The sequence below is a fragment of the Chelon labrosus genome, assembly GCF_963514085.1.
Source record: "Chelon labrosus genome assembly, chromosome: 3".
In the NCBI taxonomy this organism is placed as follows: Eukaryota; Metazoa; Chordata; class Actinopteri; order Mugiliformes; family Mugilidae; genus Chelon; species Chelon labrosus.
The window spans coordinates 3,416,023-3,438,422 of NC_140339.1; the positions used below are offsets into that span (position 1 = coordinate 3,416,023).

At 41.5% G+C, this 22,400-nt stretch overlaps 1 protein-coding gene across 1 annotated transcript; it reads right to left on the bottom strand.

The window, feature by feature from the left end:
- Positions 1-41: 41 nt before the first annotated feature.
- LOC311485818 (NACHT, LRR and PYD domains-containing protein 3-like) lies at positions 42-22,381 on the bottom strand. The gene is made up of 12 exons (XM_084541456.1): positions 21,737-22,381; positions 21,536-21,633; positions 21,335-21,448; positions 21,114-21,221; positions 20,878-20,985; positions 19,805-19,892; positions 15,282-15,498; positions 13,283-15,062; positions 13,020-13,193; positions 12,772-12,945; positions 12,626-12,672; positions 42-1,253 (listed from the first exon to the last, which is right to left on the bottom strand). The coding sequence occupies exons 2-12, from the start codon at positions 21,622-21,624 to the stop codon at positions 679-681; spliced, it is 3,474 nt and encodes a 1,157-aa protein (XP_084397582.1). The 5' UTR covers positions 21,625-21,633; positions 21,737-22,381; the 3' UTR covers positions 42-678.
- Between the last annotated feature and the right edge of the window lie 19 nt (positions 22,382-22,400).

Sequence of the window (22,400 nt, forward strand, 5' to 3'; positions counted from 1 at the left end):
TGTCTTTCCCCATGTGTCCTAACTACATCACACAACAGACAAAGGCTTAACATTTATTTCAACAAGATGACAAAGAAAATTACAGATATACAGTAAAAGAACACATGAGTTTTAAGCTAAATAAATTAGGTAAACATTTCATCTCCAAACAGTGAGGTTTAAATCAATGTCCAAATCATCAGATAGATATTAAACTCTGTTTAAACTGATAACTGCAGGTAGGTTAGTTCATGTTTCATTCTTTGGACTGGTACTGGTTTGTTGATCCTGAAGAAACAACACAATTTGACACCACTCTGGATTTCACAGTCATTCACAGTCCTGATTTTATCAGTCTGATCACTGTACATTTGGTAGATAAGTTTTATTGACAACTTTTAAATTACTAGCGAGAAATGGTCTAGTTGGGTTATGAGAAGCAAGCATGCTTTTGCATCCAGTCCTCTGAAGCTCTGGAGCAGTAAAATGCTATTTTATGTTGAGCTTAGTTTGCTTCATAACTCATAACACAACCTGTAGTTGTGTCATTTCTGTGTTGGACAAATTTCTTTGCTCATCCACAAACAGCCAGAGGTTGTCTTTATTGTTTTTATTGTAGGCTTCAACTCTATTACAGCTCAGGTCTGCTGGTCTCAGTCTGTGCTGAGAGCTGTTCTACCAAGGAGGTAACCTTCATTATTAAATCAGAGTCAGAGAAACTGAGGACCAGAAGATTGTGGACTCAGTCCCATCCTCAGGCGTTTGTTCGAACCCAAAGGCAGGGTAGAGGGGTTCAGTGAATGTAGAGTGGAAGGTGTGGAGGTGGATCCGTCTATTTAGAATTCTGGAGGAGAGAGAGTAGAAGGACAGGGTTCCAGCTTTCCAGTCCAGATACACTGCTACCCGGTTGGAGTCAGTGGGTGGGGGTGTGTTGATGTCTGATGGTGTGTTATTGTGCCAGGCAGTGAAACCCTGAGGTGAGCAGGACACACACCAGGACTGATCGTTCCATCCAATACAGCAGTCGTCTCTGGTTCCCTTCCTTCTGATGCCTTTGTATGTCACTCCTATCCTAACCCTTCCTCTCCACTGTACCTCCCAGTAACAGCGTCCAGTCAGACCTTCAGTGCACAGCAGCTGCTTCCAGCCGTTAAATCTCTCCTGATGTTTGGGGTACGGCAGCTTCTCTGTCACCACCTGCACATCTTTGTTGTTTTCAGAAAGAAAGAGTTTTCTGTGTGCTGTGTTTGGGTCCAGTTCAAGTTCACAGAAATCTGATGGTGAAAATAGGACAGAAGAAAATGTTGTGAACTCATAAATATGTTATCTGTGTTGCTGACGTGTGCTCATTGCTATTAGTTGATCTTCTAATATGGCTCTATTTCACATATTTTATATTTCTGTATAAATATGACTCAAAACATCAACATCAGCAGATAAGTCCTGAAAGTAGGAACCCAGGGTATGAAAAAAATGACTTTTAGGCATTGTAATATTTACTTATTCAAATGTAGCAATTCTTACAGTGTAATATCAAGTTTCAGTGGGGACTAGAAAAAAACATGAAACTATAACACAACATATTCATGTAATAAATGTTCTTGATTTGGAAGAGTATTTTTTACTAGATATTTACTCGTAGTATCTAAATGATTTACCAACACCTGAAAATTCTAAGTAACTTTTACTAAATAAAGCTTCGCGCATTTGAATTCGCGCATGCGCCGTTGGACAATGCCTAGTGGTAGTGCGGCGCACTTGAACTGAAGACCTGTCGCCGAAGAAGTCGCCATTTTGCTGCACCTGACTGTCGAAACGAGTGAGTATTCCCTTTTTGTTTTATATTTGTGGTCGTATACGAGTTCGTGTACATGTTGGTAATTTGATAATTGTCTGACGTACAGTAGCACACATTAGCGATACTGTTCGTACTTCGGGTAGGCTACAGTTAGTTTGGATATCGGGTGATCAAAAGTTAGGCTACTCAGTTAACGTCTGCAAACGTTTGAGGTGAGTTGGAGGTTATCTTGATAATAAGCACGGCAACTTCTAAGTTAGAATATCTTCTCTCAAAACAAAAACGATAAAGGTTTTATATCTAAGTGTTTGTGGTTGAGGTCCAGTCGAAACAAAGTACTTTCTGAAACTTTTGGCGGCAATGTAGTGCTATGACTTGAGCCTTAAACTGTTAAGTCAGCGCTAGCCTAGCTATAATTTCACTGAAGTCCACATATGTAGCGCTACCAGAGCTAGTGAGCGGAGCTGAGCGGTGCGAATTTCCCGCTCCTCGCTCAGGTGGCTGTTCAGTCGGCCGCTCCTGTGTCTGTGAGTAGTCATGGCAACCAGCAGAGTCACCATGGCAGCCTCAGGCCAGGGCCACAGCTGCAGCCATTTTTGTAGTCCTTGGCAGTTAATTTCAGTTTATTTAAGTAAATAACAAAGAAAGAGACAGAGAGAGGGTAAAAGACAGACAGGCAGTAACAGAGAGGTAAAGCAAGACATTTTTTGAGGTGACTGTCACTCTGCTTGCTCTGTGTGTACATCTGAGCTGAATGTTTTCTATTGTGTGTGTGCGTGACTTTGCTAATCTCTAGCCTTAGCCTAGTTCATGGTACAGAGCCCCTCCCCTCGATATCGCGGGATCCTCCCCCTCTCCGCCATGTTGGCAGGATTCCAGCGGCAAAACATGATTGTTTACGTGTGTTGTTAACTCGGTAGTAGAGGAGGTTCTCGCAATTCCGCACTGTTTTACCATGCCTGGAACTCACTGCTGCGTTAAAAACTGCTCCAGTACCTCACACGACACATATGGAAAACATAGGAACAATGGAATACAGTTTTTTAAGTTACCGAAATGGCCACAGCATCAGGGAGAGCAAGTCTCTGACCTGACGAGGAGATGCCGGATTGCTTGGTTGGCTGCAATGAGAAGAAAGGACCTTACTTTCGATCTCACCAGTCGATGAGAGTGTGTTCTCTGCATTTTCACTCGGGTACCTTCTCTAAAAAATGTCTTTATGTTGTTTGTTAAAGCTACGAAGTGTAGGTTACCTAGCTGTTAATGTTGTTGCAAACCCTGAAGTGCATCTGAAGTTTGCTGCCTAGCTAACTATCTAACAAACTGTTGCCTCTTCGAAAATGCTCAATGGCCAACCATTAATGTTAACTAAAAAGTAGTTGAGATTCTGCTCATGACATTATGCTACCGCTGTTTTGCGGCGTAAGGTCCATTTTCTTTCGCCTTAACTTTCTCCATTGCTTTACTTTCTTACTTTTCTTGTATTCGTAGATCTGTCCCGCCGAAATAATAAACGCGCAAAAATTAAAGAGCTCTGAAATGTTTAGTCGTCTCCGTTAAGTTCTGAAGGCGTTGCCCCTGGCAACCGATAGCGTCTCCTACCATCATGGCCGACCGGCTCAGACCCAGCCGCTCCACTCAGTGTAATCTGTTTAGCAGGCGCAGTGAAGTGTCAGCGCATTTAATCAATCATAACTCGCTGAATACTTAACTGATTTTCACGCGGGTTTTTTTGCTGCAAACGTCATACATGTACCTATAAGCCTATTCACAAAGTACAAAAAAAGAATCATTTTCAATCTTACTTGTGAAAAGTAATCCCCCGAGCCCTGTTATAAATAGTCCGCCGATTTTTACAGAAATACGCTGCACAGTGCTCAGGCATGTTGTTGCTTTGGTGGTTGCTAGGTTTACGCGTTGGTAGGATGACTGGTTCACGATGGCGGCCGCATTTCTCGTGCCCCAGCAGCCAATGCGGCGTCTACTCTTTATTATGTCTATGGTGTGAGAGGTATCGGAGCGAAATTGGAGCGGAACAGAGCGCCCGCTCTGGCCTCTAATGTTACATTATGCTTATATAAGTACAGTATACTTATTTTTTTACTCAAATACTGACTGGAAATGTTGTGGTAATATTAATTTGTGATTATTTTAGTCTTACTATTGTATTTTTCTCAACAGGAATCACTGATTTGTCACGCGTCATTGCGTTATTGCGGGTTGAGCCAGGCAAGAGTGCCATAAGGTTGACTCTGCACCTTAGTCTATTTCAGGCAAGTAAACATCTATGTGTGTGTGATATGATATTACTGCTGTTATTATATGCCATTGTTCACTCTGTACTGTAATATTTAATGTTGAAATGTTCCCGTATTTTGTGTGAATAACCCGGGAAATTTCCCTTATTTTCAATGTTGACAGCTATGTAATTGTGATTTGCAGGTAGGCGTTAGGACAAGCCAGTGCAGCCAGTTGAAGTATAAGGAGGACAGATTGAAAGGTTTTAATGTGGGAGAACCCATAGGCTTATGGTATGAGATGGTCATGCAAAAATTGCAACTTTAGGGCATCAACCCGTCTAGAGCTCTTAAAACATTATAGGTTGAAACATTTACACTCTCGTCAAGGCCGCTCTCTACCCTGTTTGTACCCTGATTGTCCTTGCTTGTTTAAGACTTGGGGGGCCCTTCGTACACATTTGTCAAGAGAGCATACACAGACAGAACAGTCAGGACAAATTCATTCATTCTCATGTGTTTTATGTAATTCATGTAGCTTTCACACTGAGCGGCAATATTTTGAACACCTTGGAGCTCACCTCAAAAAATTTGAAACTCTCCATTGTGTTTTTAAAGGTTGCGACTTCAGCACTAATATATATTCAACCTTTTTGTCACATAAAAGTAGAAAGCACAATCCTCACAGCCTTGAAGATTTCAAGGAAACTGTATGCCATACATATTCAAATCAGGGAACAGAGGATGGTGTTTGCGTATTAGATGAAAGTGACATTCCCTCAGATGACGTGCTTGTGAGTGAGGGTGAAGACTTAGTTCAAGTCATTGTTGATAAGCTTGGCTCCTTACTACTTAAATTAGATTGTGTCTTTAATGTGTCCAGTAGGTGTATAGATGAGATTGTTGAGGAGCTTCAATTTATTACTCATTCAGCATCTGCACCCATTATCAAAAACATTGTCTCTAACACATTACAAAATCATGATTGTGTTGTTGAAGAACTGGTGGTTACAGATTTGGTAAATAGCATTTGTCAGTTAAATCCTCTCAGTGTAGCCTTTAGTGAGGAAGGTCCTCTTGGCACAGCATACAAGAGAAAGAGTTTTGTAACGGAACGTTTCTCTGTTGTTGAACCATTGGAGTATATACTTGATGCAAAAGAGGGAAAGTCATTCCAATATATACCAATTTTGCAAACTTTGTCACATGTGCTGGAAAATAGTGACATTCAGGAGAAAGTTTTAAAGAGTGCAAGGCATTGTGGTTCTTCAGGTCACTATACTAGTTTCCATGATGGTTCCCACTTCAAAGGAAACACATTTCTGTCTGGAGAGGAGTTAAGACTTTCACTTCTTCTCTACTGTGACGATTTTGAAGTATGTAACCCCTTAGGAACCTCTCGTAAGAAGCACAAAGTGACCGCTGTCTACTGGGTGTTTGCTGATATTCCTTCAGTGTTAAGGTCTACATTATCATCAATTTACCTAGCTGTTTTGTGCAAGGCAGTTGACATTAAGACATTTGGTTATCCCAAAGTGCTAGAGCCATTATTAAGTGATTTGAAAAGCTTAGAAGATGATGGTATTTTTGTACCCTGTTTAGGGGAAATTATTAAGGGCACTGTGTTTTCTGTCATCGCTGATAACCTTGGGGCCCACTCAGTCGGGGGATTTGTTGAAAGTTTTAGTGGGCCATACAGTTGTAGGTTTTGTGTTGGAGAACGGTCCCAATTTCAGGAGCTTGAAGTTAGGGTAGGAGAATTCCCTAGTAGAACAAAACAGCAACATCAGTTGGACATTGAAGCAGCATTGGCTAGTGACACCCATAGTCACGGAGTAAAAAGGCACTGTCCAATTACTCAAAGATTAAGTCATTTTCATGTAACAACAGGTTACCCACCAGATATACTCCATGACTTACTCGAGGGTATTGTACCTCTAGAATTGTCTCTGTGCCTAGGTGTTTTGATAAAGAAAAGGTATTTCTCTTTTGAAGAGCTCAATCGAATCATCAAACAGTTCCCTTATAAGTGGAAAGACCGCACAAATTGTCCCCAAGGTATACCGCTAAGCTTTGCCTCGCGTAGAACCATTGGGGGAAATGCAACTGAAAATTGGTGCTTACTGAGGCTGCTTCCATTTATGATCGGCACCAAAGTACCTGAAGATGAGCAAGCCTGGCAGTTGTTGATGACACTCAAAGATGTTGTTGCCTTGGCTATGTCACCTACCCACACAGATGAAAGCATCGGTCTCCTAGATAGCCTGATTTCTGAGCATAGGCATAGATTTAGCATTGTTTTTCCACAACAGAGACTGACTCCAAAACACCATTTCTTAGAGCATTACCCGCATCTCATTACGGCGTTTGGTCCTCTAGTGTCCTTATGGACCATGCGGTTTGAAGCTAAGCATAGCTTCTTTAAGAAGATAGTGAGACAGACTAACTGCTTCCGCAACATTTTGAAGTCTATGGCAAAAAAACACCAGTCAATGATCGCATACCATCTACACAATTCAAATGTAAAAAAACCTGCTGTTTCTGTGTCAAAGATGTCAAGAGTTCCATTAGAGGTTGTAAATGAGAACATACAAGAATTCCTATCACAGAAATTCCCAGAAGAGACAGCTGTTCATTTGACAAACCAGGCAGAATTTCAGGGCACCAGTTACAGTATTGGCATGGTTTTGGTGTATGGCTCCAAGGGTGGATTGCCCGACTTTGCTGAAATACTGCAAATCATCATAGTTCGTGACAGCTTAGTGTTTGTGCTGAAATTGCAAAATGCGGGGTACCTTGAGCATTTTAGATGTTTCAAGTTGGAGTCCACAAGCATAGTCAAAGTGATCGAGCAGTCACAACTCACTGACACATACCCATTGGCTACGTATGCAGTACAAGGCGATCGTATGGTTTCTCTCAAACACCACATCTGCTTGTCAGACTAGGTAAAGTATGAATATAAATTGTGTGAATAAAGATTGTGCCTTTTATTGTAATGCAACAACTTTCCTCAACATACTGTATATTTATTCCAGATTTTATATATCGTTTGGGAACCAATGTTCTATGGATTTGCTTGGTTATTTGTTTAAGCATTGAAACACTTTCATTCAAAGCGACTTATAATTATTAATTATTTCAGTGCTAGTCTCCCCTAAGGCAATGTGGTGTTACGTGCCTTGCTCAAGGGCACACATGTGATGGCGGAGTTTGAACCCCTGTCTTCCTATGAGTACTGGCATGTTAACCATTTGAACTTTACCAACAATTATGCATTTGACATAGGGTATTGTGGCTAAATGTAAATGTGTGGCTAAATTTGCTCTTGTCATATTAAATCATTTCTTTGTGTTGTCTTTTAGATGTCCTTGCCTATGGCTGACATGTCTGCCCCAGCTCAACTTCGTGTTGTTCTTGAAGAAACACAAGTTCACAAGTTAATCCTACCAGATGGACTCCCCAGCACTGTAGAAGAACTTTTAGCAGCTGCACAGGATCATTTTCAACTCCAAGGGAGCTTTACAGTGATGTACATAGACAAAGACTTTGACAACCAATTCTTCACTCTAACATCTACAGATTTGATTAAGGACAAAGACACAATCAAACTAGTTGGAGCAGAACAGCCTGTGATTCTGACATTGACTCCCACCAATGAGTCATTTGCTTCCTCATCTCCAGGGACTTCCCTTGACACGTCAGTTGTTTCTTCTTGTCCAGTGTCACAGGATCAGGCTTCCCAGGATGACCTTTCTGCAGTTAGCTCAGCTGACACCATGATTTTACCACGGTCACCAGAGTGTCGCTCTGAACCATGGCCAACTAATTTTGTCATACCTACTTTTTCATATGATTCCGAATTGCTCCTTCAAGCAGGAAATAAGGCTTACGAAAGCAATGGCTCACTCCTTAACAATCCAAACTTGAATTCGAGCATACTTGACAAACTTGCTGACACAATCTTCTATTACACTGCTTATCCCACTAGCCTTCAAAGACTGGCCGTTGTAGAAGCCCTGTTAAAAAAGCATCCATGCCTTAGGGAGCCTAACACCTCAGTTTCAGCAATGTATGGGTGGCAGCAGCGTCTTACTTGGAAGGTGGCTAATTTCCGCAGCAAAATAAAAAGACGTGGACTACCATGTCCTGAGCTGGATGTCAACTCCTTCAAAAGGAAACCCCCGGGTGAGCGAAATCCAGCAAAGAATTGCAAGAGACCGAAGAAAGCAGAGGTGAACTACCTTCCTCCACATCCGAGTGGAGAAACTAGCAACAGTCTGGAGATGGAGAGAACGGGACTTCTCAATGAGGTAAAGAAGAAGAATAACAACAAGGTCATTCAAGAAAAGATGTCCAGAACGTTTTCAATGCGAAGGCTTGAGGTTGTGAGTGGAACTCCAGCTGCTGAAGACTTCAGAGAGCGATGGCCTGCATTGTTTTGTGAAGATGGGGTAGGTGAATCTAGACAATTTGAAATGTCACCTGCTCCATTGGGCAGTAACAATGGTTCTATAATACATAATTCTCATTAAGCATCAGATTATTCGGAGCCGTTACTGATTGTTCCACATTGTTTTTGTGTTTTTATAAATCCAGATAAAAGAGGAATTCCGCCGAATCACCACAATTTCTCTGGAGCAGAGCTTCATGAGTAAACTTGACGCCTACACACCGAAATTGCTACTCCTGATGAAGGCCAAGGGGGGTGAAGTGGGGGCTAAATTGAGGCCTTTCCTGTTTAAAATGAGTCAGGTGTGTGCTTTTTTACTTTTGCAGAAAGATGGACTTTTTTCTTTCTCTTTTTCTGTCTCTCTCTCTTGCTTATGTATACACATATACACACATACAGCCTAACACATACACTATATTGCCAAAAGTATTGGGTCACCTGTCTTGACTCCCATATGAACTTTAGCCACATCCTATTCTTAATCCATAAGGTTTAATATGACTTAAGTCCACCCTTTTCAGCTATATCAGCTTCAACTCTTCTGGGGAGGCTTTCCACAAGGTTTAGGAGTGCGTTTATCGGAATTTTTGACCGTTCTTCCAGAAGCGCATTTGTGAGTCACACACTGATGTTGGATGAGGAGACTGGCTCCCAGGATTCGCTCTAATTCATCTCAAAGGTGTTCTATTGGGTTGTGATCAGGACTCTATGCAGGCCAGTCAAGTTTATCCACACCAAACTCAGTCATCCATGTCTTTATGGACCTTGCTTTGTGCACTGGTGCACAGTCATGTTGGAACAGGAAGGGGCCATCCAGGAGCTGGGCTTGGCCTCTTAGTTCCAGTGAAAGGAACTCTGAATGCTTCAGCATTAACTAAGAGATTTTGGACAGTTCCATGCTCCCAACTTTGCGGAAACAGTTTGTGGATGGCCACTTCCTGTTCCAACATGACTGTGTAACAGTGCACCAAGCAAGGTCCATACAGACATGGATGACCGTTTGGTGTGGATGAACTTGACTGGCCTGCACAGAGTCCTGACCTCAACCCATAGAACACCTTCGGGATGAATTAAAGCGGAGACTGAGAGCCAGTCTCCTCGTCCAACATCAGTGTGTGACTTCACAAATACGCTTCTGAAAGAATTGTCAAAAATGCCCATAAACACACTCCTAAACCTTGTGGAAAGTCTTCCCAGAAGAGTTGAAGCTGTTATAGCTGCAAAGGGTGGACCAATGTCATGTTAAGCCCTATGGATTAAGAATAGGATGTGGCTAAAGTTCATATGGGAGTCAAGGCGGGTGACCCAATACTTTTGGCAATATAGTGTATTTGTAAACGCAAATTCTCATACCCGTGCGGGACTCTTATATGTACTCTTATGTGTGCTTATCTCTCCCCCAGATGTATTTTTTGTGACATTTTATTGTTTATGATTTAGAGTTCACTATACAGACACTATTTGTTTACAGAATCAAAGCATTGAGATGAGACGAGAAACTCTAATCCGATGCCTCATTCTCTATGTTGGCGAGAAGGAGGAGGAACTGTTTGAAGATTGCCAGGTATATGTACAATCACATCACAAAATCCAAGATGAGATGAGATGGATAGTATACGTTATTGATACCCAAGGGGAAATTCAAGGAAGATGGATGTGCCCTTCTCAAATCAATAGAGCCTTCTGATGAATCTAGTCTTCTAGTCAAACATTTGGTGTTGGGGAGTGTTTTGTTTGCTGGAGATACTGCTCATTGGTTGATTTTAAAAACAGAGTGCTCTTTGCTTTCTCCCTCCAGGGAGGTAATAATCTTAATACCATGTGGTATCCCAACCTCCTGCTCACAGTGAACTAAATAGGATTTACTGTGGAAATGAATTTGATATGAATGATTGAAGGAATTTGGTTTTGTTCCTCATTAGCATTGTCTTTTCTTGTCAATTGTATGCAGGAGGACCACCGCAGTGATCCTACTGGTCACGTTTTGAAGATTATGGTCGTCCATGGTGATTCCGAAGAGGATCCAGTTGATGTCTCCATCATTCTTGAAGGCAGGGAGGTGCTGCATGGATGTGGAAACACTGCAAGAGCTTGCATGTTGCTTATGGGACTGATCTATGCCCTCAATCTTGCATACCCCAAACCACTGCGTTACACATTTGAGGTGTTTCAGAAACTTTTCCTGGAACTGGATGGGATGAAGCTGACACCAAAAGTACAAGCATTGAAATCCAAATTGCTGTCTTAAACCCACACACACTCAAGCACACACACTCAAACCCCCCCCCCCCCCCCCCCCCTCAAAGATCATTTTGATGTAACGGGTCACCCATCTGATGACCTGTCTGCCTCCATCTCTCTCTTTCAAGTAGTGTTCTCTGTTCTTGAACCATTGGTGTATAGTTGATGAAAAGCATGAAGTCATTCCAATGTATACTCTTTTTTTTTCTTGTTTTTTTCCAAGTTTGTCACATGTTCTAAAAAATAGTGACGTTCAGGAAGGCAGGCTCTCTCTCTCTGTCTCTTTCTCTCTCTCTCTGAGTCTCTCTCTCTCTCTCTCTCTCTCTCTCTCTCTCTCTCTCTCTCTCTCTCTGTTTGTCACATGTTCTGGAAAATAGTAGTGATTCAGGAGGTTTTGTGGTTCTGTCAGTACACTACTTTCCGTACTTGAAGTCCAGTTGGTATGGATGCTCGTCTGTATATTTATTCCATCAAATTGACTGCACCCCAGTGTTTTTGTTGTATCTTCACTTGAAATATCAGTGATATTTTGTTTGTTATATAGAGAATTTTTGTTTGAATTGGTAAAATAAAAGTGTAATTGCTTTTTACTTCAATAGTGTGATCCGTGTAATTTGCCATTCAGTAACATTTATCAGAACAAAACAAGCAACATTTACATAATTTTGGTGTGTAAGACCTCTCAATACAACTGAGTACTTAAAACAAAAACAAATCTAGTAAAATCTACTTATTATAAACATGTAAGATTTACTCCATATTTTCATGACCATGGTGTTTCTGTATTGACATGGTTAAGTAAAACTTACTTAATTTTTTCATAAATGTCAATGATAGTAGCAAGTAAATTTTGATTGATTCCGGCAAGTAAGTTGTACTTGATATTACAGCATTACATTTACTTAGTTTTAATGAGTGCAATTTGTTACAAAGATTTTTTTAAGTAAATTCTACAAATCATTTTTTTGTGTGTAACTTCTAAGCACCTAAAGGCCTCTCCCACATAAAGGTTCTGTGTTATGATTTCCTGTGTTCATGTTTTGAGATTTGTTCATGTTTCATGTTTTTGAGTTTCCTGTTTTATTTTAAGTTTTTCCTTGTTTCCTGTCTTGCCTTCTTCCTGTCCTGTGATTTCCCACCTGTGTAATTGTCTGCCCCGCCCTGATTGTTTTCACCTGTGTCTCCTCTGCCCTTGAGTATATATCGTCCTGCCTTTCCCATTATCCTCTGTTGAGTCATACTGTTTTTTCCATGTCTTGTCTTGCCAGGTCTTAGTATAGTTATGCCAAGTCATGTCAAGTTTTGGTCCTGTCATGTCTAGGTGTTCTTCTTGTTTTGATTTTCATTTTTGGATTATCCTGCCATTTAGCAGCGCTTTGTGTGTCCTTTTTCTTTCATTAAATTCATTTTTACCAACTCCTGCCTCACCGCCGCTTTGTCCTGCATTTGGGTCCTTACCCCCTTATCCTGCAAATCCTGAAAAATCCACGATTAAATTAGAGGCATCATGATGAGAACCTCATCCCATCCCCCTTGGTGGGAATGTCCTTGTCAGGGCCTGTTTTGTTCAATCTGGGCCAGGACGGCTTGTCATTAGTGATGGACCAATGAATTCTGAATTCCACCAGTGACCTCTATCCATGAGCTGAATCTTGAGCATAAAGTTTTTTATTTGTTCCATTGGGTTCTCTTTGTCTACTTTCAGGCCTTGAGTGAAAATGTGCACATGGTTTGAATAATATTTACACAGAAATGTAGATCATTCTGAATTGTACAAAAACTTTTTGTTAGATTGAAGATGGTACCTCAGTGCAGTAGATAATAGAAGTTATCAATCACTTCATTTAACTAACCCTAACCTATGATGGAGCAGCTTCTATTTAATTTAATATGTGATACTGGAAAAGTGTAACTTACACTTGAAGAGTGATGGTCTCAGTCTGCATTTTCCGCAATGATCAATACTGCAGAGTGACAGAGAAAGACAAATGGTCCATGACACTGACATGTGTACAGTATATTATGGAAATAATCCATCTCTACATTAATATTATTAACTGTACTTGAAAATTTCCAGTTTCCAGTTTGGGTCCTTCAGTCCAGCAGACAGCTGCATCACTTCAGATTCTTCTAGAGGATTGTAGCTCAGGTCCAGCTCTTTAAGATACGAAGGGTTTAAGCTCAGAGCGGAAGCCAGAAAACTACAGCCTTCCCCTGTGATCAGACAGCCTGACAACCTGGAAACAAGAGCACAATGTAGATTCTTCTTAATGGAAGTGATGGATTATGTACATAATCACCAATAACCAACCTGACAATCTCCAGTCTACACTCTGGACTTTGGAGGCCAGCTGACAGCAGCTGTACTCCCTCACTGTGCAGGTCATTGTTGCTCATGTCCAGCTCTCTCAGACTTGAGTTCTTGGAGGTTAAAACTGGGGTTAGAATTTTACAGCTGCTCCACGAGAGGTTGCAGTCATTGAGCCTATAGAAGAAAAAGTTTGATTATGAAGTGTTTCCTTGCTATCTGCAGGGAAACATAAACATGATGACATTATTTATTTGTGCACCTACAGAGACGTTTTGGATGCTTTGACCACTGGGAGCAGCCACTGAAGGAACTCCTTTGAAGCAGAGAATTTCTTCATGTCAAACATGTCCAGATCTTTTTGTGATGACAGTAAGATGAAGCAGAGCGCTGACCACTGAGAAGGAGTGGGTTTGTTTTCGAAGAAACTTCCTGATCTCAGACTGTGTTGGATCTCCTCCTCTAAAGTGCGGTCATTCAGTTCATTCAGACAGTGAAACAGATTAATGCTTCTCTCTGGAGAGGGATTTTCACTGATCTTCTTCTTGACATACTGCACGAGCACTTCTTTCACCTGTGGTTTACTTGCTGTCTTTTTCAGAAGACCTCGTAGCAGAGTCTGATTAGTGTCCAGTGAAAGGCCCAGGAGGAAGCGAACAAACAAGTCCAGGTGTCCATTGGGACTCTGTAAAGAATTGTCCACTGCCCTCTGGTAGAGTTTTTTCAGTTTAGATTCAGCTGGTAATGCCAACCGCCTTCTTCTCAGCATGTCTTCACCAGTGTTGATGATCATCACAGAGACGTAGAATGCAGCCAGAAACTCTTGAACACTCAAATGGACGAAGGAAAACACCCTCTCCTGGGTCATCATACATTCTTCTTTGTAGATCTCTGTGAACAGTCCTGAGTAGACTGAGGCGGATGTTATGTCAATGCCACAATCTTTCAGGTCTGTTTCATAGAAGATCATGTTTCCTTTATCCAGCTGCTCAAAAGCCAGTTTTCCCAAAGCGAGAATGGTCCTCTTGGTCTCTCCGTTCCAGACTTTATCTGTTTGAGCTTCTTTGTTGTACTTTACATTACTCTGTTTTGTCTGCACCACCAAGAAGTGGATGTACATCTCAGTCAGGGTCTTGGGCAGCTCGGCTTTGTTTTTGGTCTTCAGTGTGTGATCCAGAACTTTAGCAGTCATCCAGCAGAAGACTGGGATGTGACAAATGATCTGGAGGCTTCGTGATGTCCCGATGTGGGAGATGATCCTGCTGGCCTGCTCCTCATCTCTGAATCTCTTCCTGAAGTACTCCTCCTTCTGGGGGTCAGTGAACCCTCTGACCTCTGTCACCATGTCAACATACTCAGGAGGGATCTGATTGGCTGCTGCAGGCTGTGTGGTTATCCAGAGGTGAGCAGAGGGAAGTAGTTTCCCCCTGATGAGGTTTGTCAGCAGCACATCCACTGAGGTGGACTCTGTAACATCAGTCAGGATCTCATTGTTGTGAAAGTCCAGAGGAAGTCGACACTCATCCAGACCGTCAAAGATGAACACAACCTGGAACTCTTCCAACCTGCAGATTCCTGCTTCTTTAGTTTCATTGAAGAAGTGATGAACAAGTTCCACCAAGCTGAACTTTTTTTCTTTCAGCAAATTGAGCTCTCTGAACGTGAATGGGAAGATAAACTGTACATTGTTGTTGGTTTTGTCTTCAGCCCAGTCCAGAGTGAACTTCTGTGTTAGAACTGATTTACCAATGCCAGCCACTCCCTTTGTCACCAGTGTCCTGACTGGCTCATTCCTTCCAGGCAAAGGTTTAAATATGTCCTCACGTTTGATGGTGGTTTCTGATTTTGCATGTTTCCCGGAGGCTGCTTCCATCTGCCGGACTTCATGCTGATCACTGACTTCTTTACTCTCTGTGACGTAGAGCTCTGTATAGATCTGATTGAGAAGTGTTGGGTTCCCTGCTTGGGCAATTCCCTCAAACAAACACTGAAATTTCCTCTTCAGGTTGGACTTTAATTTACGTTGACAAATTGGAACATGAGTTTCTGAGGACAGAAAAAACTAATATCAGTCAGTGTGGCAATACAGTTAGGTCCATATATATCTGGGCACTTTTGTGACTCTGATTCCACATTACGTAACAACTGCACATGTGAAAACATTAAGTTCACATGTCCTACCATGTAGGTAACTCTGAGGTGAATAGATGGAATTAATAAATGACAAATTACTAGAGATGGTGCATAATAATTAAAGTGTCTTACTGCTCTGCAGAGAGTTGGCCAGCTGCTCCTGTTTCTTTCTTCTCAAGAAGTTAAGACTGATTTTCATAAATGCATCTCTGTCGTCTCTGCTTCCCTGCTCTTCTTCTCCAACATCTTCTCTCAAGTTCTCTGAGCCTTCTGGATATTCTGAAATCAGTAGTTTCTTGAGCCTGTTCAGCTCCTGCTTCACAAAAGTAACAATGTCCTCCTCCAGCCCCTAGAGAAAATGTTTGAGAATAGGACTCCAGTAAAGACGTTCCTCATTGACATCATAAATGTCCATTGTCTCAAACAGGATAGTTTTAAGTTGATTGAGCAGACCTTTCTGAATGCAACATGTGTCACAGAAGCAAGAAAGGGAGCACGTTTTGAGGCAATGTTATCTAACCAAGAGTGATATTAAAACAATTACAGTGAAGCAAAGTGCACAATACAATAATCCTGAACTAATTTCCCTAAATGGAATATCACACACAGCCTTGCCAATTGGGATAAATATTTTTAACAACTCAAGGGGGTCAAGGGGGCAGTAACAAGCCTATAAGAAGATGCTGTAATAGACTGGTTTTATAGGACTTCAAGAATGACTGCTAATTGGTTGGTTTCACAAATGCCTGCTAAAGAGCACCAAACATTATACAGTTGCAATCAAAATTATTCAACCCCCACTGCAAATAAGGTTTATTTGCAAAATGTACAAATTAGCAAAGGTTTGCAATAAACAAATCAAGCAAGAGCAACTTAGATAGCTCAACACAACTAATATTACAAGTGGTTTCTCCAAATTCAACACAAAATGCCACTTTTAATGACCACTGCAGTGTCAGAATTTTTCAACCCCCTGAATAGAATTCAGGGGGTTCCTCAAATACCTAGACCAGGGGTGTCAAAGGGATCCGTGCAAGGGCCGCTGTGGCTGCAGGTTTTCATTCCAACCATGCAGCACCCATGCAGTGGGTGTGGCTGGCAAGTTTTTGTTCGAATCAAGCAAGAGGACACCTGAAATGACTGTGTGAAGGCAGTTCAGTTGATTGATTAAGCCAAGTCAGGTGTGCCGCTGCATGGTTTGAATGATAACCTGCAGCCACAGTGGCCCTTTCACGGATCACTTTGACACCTGTGACCTAGACTGTTGATGGTGATGTTGTATTGCATGTTGGAAATATGGCTAAGTCAAGAGAATTGTCCAAAACATTCAGAGAAGAGATTATTGACTTACATAAACAAGGAAAAGGTTATAAAAAGATAGCAAGGGCACTGAATGTTCCTAGAGATACAGTTGGAAGCATAGTTCGCAAGTTTAAAGTGAAAGGAACAGTGGCTACACTACCTGGACATGGCAGAAAGAAGAAGTTATCAATGGCTGCTACCAGAGTCCTGAGGAGGCAGGTGGTTAAAAATCCTCGACTGACTGCGAAAGACCTGCAGCAAGACTTGGTGGCAGCAGGGACTGAGGTTTCAGTGTCCACAGTAAGGCGCACACTAAATGTTGAAGGGCTCCATGCCCGAATTCCAAGACGTACACCACTACTGACCCAAAGGCACAAGAAAAGTCGGCTCCAATTTGCTCAACACTATATTGAAAAGCCAAAAAGGTTTTGGGATTCTGTTCTGTGGAGCGATGAAACAAAACTGGAACTTTTCGGGCCTATGGATCAGCGGTATTTCTGGAGGAGGAAGAATGAAGCATATACAGAAAAGAACACCCTGCCTACAGTGAAGCATGGTGGTGGCTCAGTGATGCTCTGGGGCTGTTTTGCTTCCTCTGGCACTGGAAACCTGCACCGTGTAGAGGGCAAGATGGATTCAATCAAGTATCAGGAAATCCTGGGAGAAAATGTCATGCTGTCTGTGAGGAAGCTGAAGCTTGGACGTCATTGGACCTTCCAACAGGACAATGATCCCAAGCATACCTCAAAGTCCACCAAGGCTTGGTTTCAGAAGAAGTCCTGGAAGATAATAGGCTGCGTTCAGACTGCCAGCCAAAATCCGATTTTTAGCCCATTCAGATTTGAATCGGATGTCGATTTTGAAGTCTGAACAGTGACAGATAACATGAAATCCGATTTTTGCCAAACGGTTGCAAACCACATCCAGAGGTAGTTTCATATCGCATTCGTATCGGATATGGACAGATGTGTCTCAGTCTGAACAGCTCCCAACACTCAGATCGGTTTTGACTGTTCGTGACGTCACTTACACCAGTGTTTTTCAACCACTGTGCCGCGGCACACTAGTGTGCCGTGAGAGATCGTCAGGTGTGCCGTGGCAAATTATCCAGTTTCACCTAATTGATCTAAAAATATTGGCCTGTATTCCATTAGCGGCCGAGTCTCCAACATTGGCCGGTCTCGGTGTCAGCAGAGGTAAATAAAGGCCGGTCTCTAATAGTGGCCGGGGCTATTATTAGAACCATCTCGGCGGGTCAGGGTTTCGGCGGCAGGTGTGGGAGGATCCCCTCAGCGGGACCTCTCCCCGGCGTCGGCCGGCCCCCGCCGGGCGCATTTCCTCCGTGGCGGTGGCCGCAACCGGCTCTGGGTCGGTCTGTAAGTGCTCGGGGCGAAGGTGGCTCGTCGGCTCCGGCCGCGAGCTTTACAGCGACCCCACGCATCTCACCTCACCGCTTCCCTGGGGTCGTGGAATCAGTGCTCACTGCGCCCTCTCTCCGTGCGGGGAGGGACGGGTCCCACTCGCTCCCGGCGCGACTGCCGACCGGCAGCGGACTCACTGTCCTCAGTGCGCTCCGACCGCGTCGCGCCGCTCATTTGTTGTTAATGTTCTGTATGCATACCATGTTATAGTAACGGTACGTTTTTAATAAATGAACCTAGTATTTTATAGGTTCAAATAGACACAAAATCTTGTTTTTATTAATTCTACTCGTAGTTCGTTTTGCTCAAATAGAAATTGGCCTGCCTCTAATTCTGGCCTCCTTCCAATAAAGGCCTGGACCGCGATGCGCTTGAGTCAAATAAAGGCCCGGGCCTGTATTAGAGGAAAGACGGTATAAGACTTTTTTCTTTGTGTTTATTTGATTAATATTCAAGACACTTTGACAAGAATGACTTTATATTGTTACTTTAGGCTACAGAGCTTCATTTTTTTTTTAAAATATTTTCAGTTGGTGGTGTGCCTTGTGATTTTTTCAATGAAAAAAATGTACCTTGGCTCAAAAAAGGTTGAAAAACACTGACTTACGCGAATGACGCTTCCGCTCGTTGCTACAGCAACCTATCAGATCGGTGAAGAATGTGGCCCAGTCTGAACAGAACCATATCCGATTTGGACACTTGCTAAAGGCAGTGTGAACAGTCAGCCCTAAAAATACTCGGATATGAGAAGGAATCAGATTTGAATCAGATTCGTCTGCAGTCTGAACGCAGCCTTAGAGTGGCCATCACAGTCGCCTGACTTGAACCCCATTGAAAATCTGTGGTGGGATTTGAAAAAGGCGGTTGCAGCACGCAAACCCAAGAACATTAGTGAACTGGAGGCCTTTGCCCATGAGGAATGGGCTAAGATTCCCCAGGAACGCTGCCAGAAGCTGGTGTCTGGCTATGCATCACGTTTGCAGCAGGTCATAACAGCAAAAGGGTGCTCTACTAAGTATTAAAGTTGCTTATCATTAAGGGGTTGAATAATTTTGACAATGCAGTGGTCATTAAAAATGATATTTTTGTGTTGAATTTGGAGAAACCACTTGTAATATTAGTTGTGTTGAGCTATCTAAGTTGCTCTTGCTTGATTTGTTTATTGCAAACCTTTGCTAATTTGTACATTTTGCAAATAAACCTTATTTGCAGTGGGGGTTGAATAATTTTGATTGCAACTGTATTCAGTAGTAAAGAAATCACAGATAGGCGGTAATTATATGCAAAAATGAATGGATGGTATTATTGTTATTATATTATTGTTCGAAAATGAGAGTAAATGAAGTAGCAACTACTTTTCTAAATACTGTACATTTGCAAATAAAGTTCAGACATTAAGCAATGGAAAAGGCTGCAAAGTATTCACTTGCACCTGGTCTTTCATATTTTTACATTAACAGCAAAATATGTGACTGCTTGTGTGTGTAAAAACACTTGGAGTGTCCCTCAGTTGTGCGGTCTTCATGTCTTTGAGCTCATTGTTTTGGCTTTACAGCCTACAATGTCATTGCTTTGATTCAATGTCTCATCTTCTTTTGGGAACTGTTGTTTACCAGCTCAGAATAGATCTTCTCATTATATTGAGTGACAATGGAGACATTTGGACTTCAGCCAACGTAGACTATAAGCAGTAACTGCCAAGGTGTGTGTAAACAGGTTGGAATGCCTGGGACTTTCCAGACAATGGAGCAAGATGCTGCTCTTCCAATGTATTAAAAATCAAAAAGGAATTTTAAAACATTAAGTTTAACTTATCCCCATACAAACCATGTTAAATTATATCATAATATTTGTTGGACTCATTGTTTTTTATGTAAATGCTGAGTTTAAAATCAGCTGTGCTAAATTCAGAAGAAATAAATGCAGTTATACCCTGAAAATGGAATCCAGATGTTTTGGATGCTGATGGCCGATAATCTTGGATTCATTCCGGGAGGTGTGGGGAAGTGTGTGACTAGAACTGAATAGAAAATAGAGAGACATAGTAAATCACAGGTAAGAGTTTAGGCAGCAATGTACTCTGTCCAAATTTGTTGTTGACCATCCGATAGCATGTTCTCCCACTCCTCTGTGACCTAACCAACATGAACACAGACTTTGCACCTTCTCTTGCTCTCTGTTTTATTTGTTGTAAATCTTTTCTTACAGACCAATGATTTCAACTCTAGTTTCCTGAATAGATTGTCGAGAAGGTTTTCAAAATTAAAAGTAACTGCTTTGGGTTTGCAAATTCTTCAGATTAATTCTAACCGGTTTGGTTCAATGATGAGAGGGACAGCGAGAGCGCTAACAGAGGTCCATCAGTTTTGTCAATAAATCAGTTTTAATGTGCAATTCTCTATTCTCTGCAGGAGTTAGCGGTTAGTCCCCCCTGTCCCATCCATGGTAATCCATGTTTACCATTGCTGGAAACTCATGACTGTATTAAGAGTGATGGTAAATTCATAGGATCCAGGTTACATCTGTAACCTTTAACATTTCTGTCTCCTCCACAATAATACTAGTTGCAGCAGATACCAGATTAAAATCTCACTTTAAAAAAGACACAGAGATGGTTGCTGATCAACTTAATTAGCATCGTGTGATCTGTTGAACTGAATCGAAATGAATAGAATAAATTCACCGTTTTAATGTTAATATAAAAACTACCTCAACCATAGCTATGACAAAGTTACCTGCCAACCTTGGACCTATACTGTCATTATGATAAAATATACATCTAAATGGTTGAATATATCACTGCTGCTCTAACCCTCAAATATGAGGGTAATAAGTTTCTTTTATTTCCAACAATAGCTTCCTTGTGAGAATAGTCTGGTTTCCGGTAAATGGATTCCTTTTGATCAGGTTTAAAAGAATGTACCTCCTGGAACACATGACGTGAACTAAAATAAATATCACATCTGACTGCTGCTCAAACTTAACTTAGTATTCATAATTCATACCTTTGCTCATCAGAGTGCTGTTTTTTATTGAATGAAATTGGTTCATTTCTTGACCGGTCGCTTTTCATGGAGACACAGCTGGGTTCAGGTGGGTCTGGACTCACTTGGCTTCAACACAACAAAAACATTCACATTCCAGGTTATAAACTGAACTTAAGTGCATTTCACAATTTAAAAAACCTCCAAGTCAGTAAAGTCATGCTGCTCAAACTTAAGTTAGTATTCATAATTCATACCTTTGCTCATCAGAGTGTTGTTTTTTATTGAATGAAATTGGTTCCTTTCTTGACCGGTCGCTTTTCATGGAGACACAGCTGGGTTCAGGTGGGTCTGGACTCGCTTCGCTTCAACAAAAACATTCACATTCCAGATTATGAACTGAAGTGCATTTCACAATTTAATAAACCTCCAAGTCAGTAAAATCATGCAACAGAAAACGTCTGCTTTAAATTCTCACATTTGCTGATCAGAGTCGTTTCCATCCTTGAATTTAATGGGTTCACTCATAGACCGATCACTCCTCAAAGAAACACCAGTCACAGGTGAGTCTGATCTCTCCTGGTTCACGTGGCTTCAACACATCATATACAGGTTGATTTTAGAGCTGAACTCTGAGCTGAACAACAGTCATATACAGTCAACAATTTCTGTATTTCACCTATCGGCAGTAGTCTGGCCATTGTTTTGCTCAGACAGAGCAGCCTTTGAGGTAGAAACACCGTCCTCTCTCTCTGCAGAAATATTCATTGTGCACACCTTTACAGAAATAAGATGGATCGTTGTCACCTCTATTAGCAGTACGTCACAAACAGCCTAACAGGTCACCATCTAATCTATATGAATAGTTCAGAATTCTTACCTTTCAAACTCACGTCCAGGTCAACGATTTAAAACACCACAGAAAATCACCTTTCTGTGTTGCTTCCAGACGGTTTGTGTGTCTGATTTGTTTCGCTTATCTTCCTGTGCTATGAACTTAGTAAACCAGTCTAACCAGTGGTAGAACATGAAACACAAAATAGTTCCTTACCGTCAAAGAAGGAAATGTGTGTGATTGAGTGAGCGTTAGTCCAATCAGACATTGGCTGTCAGTTCAAAAAATAACATCCAACCTTCATTTCATCTGTTGTATATTGTCAGCCATTATCAGATTCATACATGTTCAAACTAATGATCCAATGCCATTTAATTATGTAGGCTATGAAACCTGACAGAAAAGATGAGCAAGGTAAATTGTAAGTACTGTAAATTGTGTTGTCTTTTTCCTCCCTGTCCTTGTTTAATAATTTCACAGTGGTTTCTAAGTTTCTTGCTGTCTTTCATAAATATCAGGGTTGTTGCACATTCTTTTTAACTGTGATATTTCTTTATTAGTAGTTCAGGTTTCAGTCTTTGAACTGGTTCAGGTTTTTTTTTTTGGTCTTGTACAAACACAATCTGCAACACAAACACAGCCACGGTCCTGGTTCTACCAACTGTAAAGATACAATCCATGCTCAGATTATTATAGATTATTATAAAAG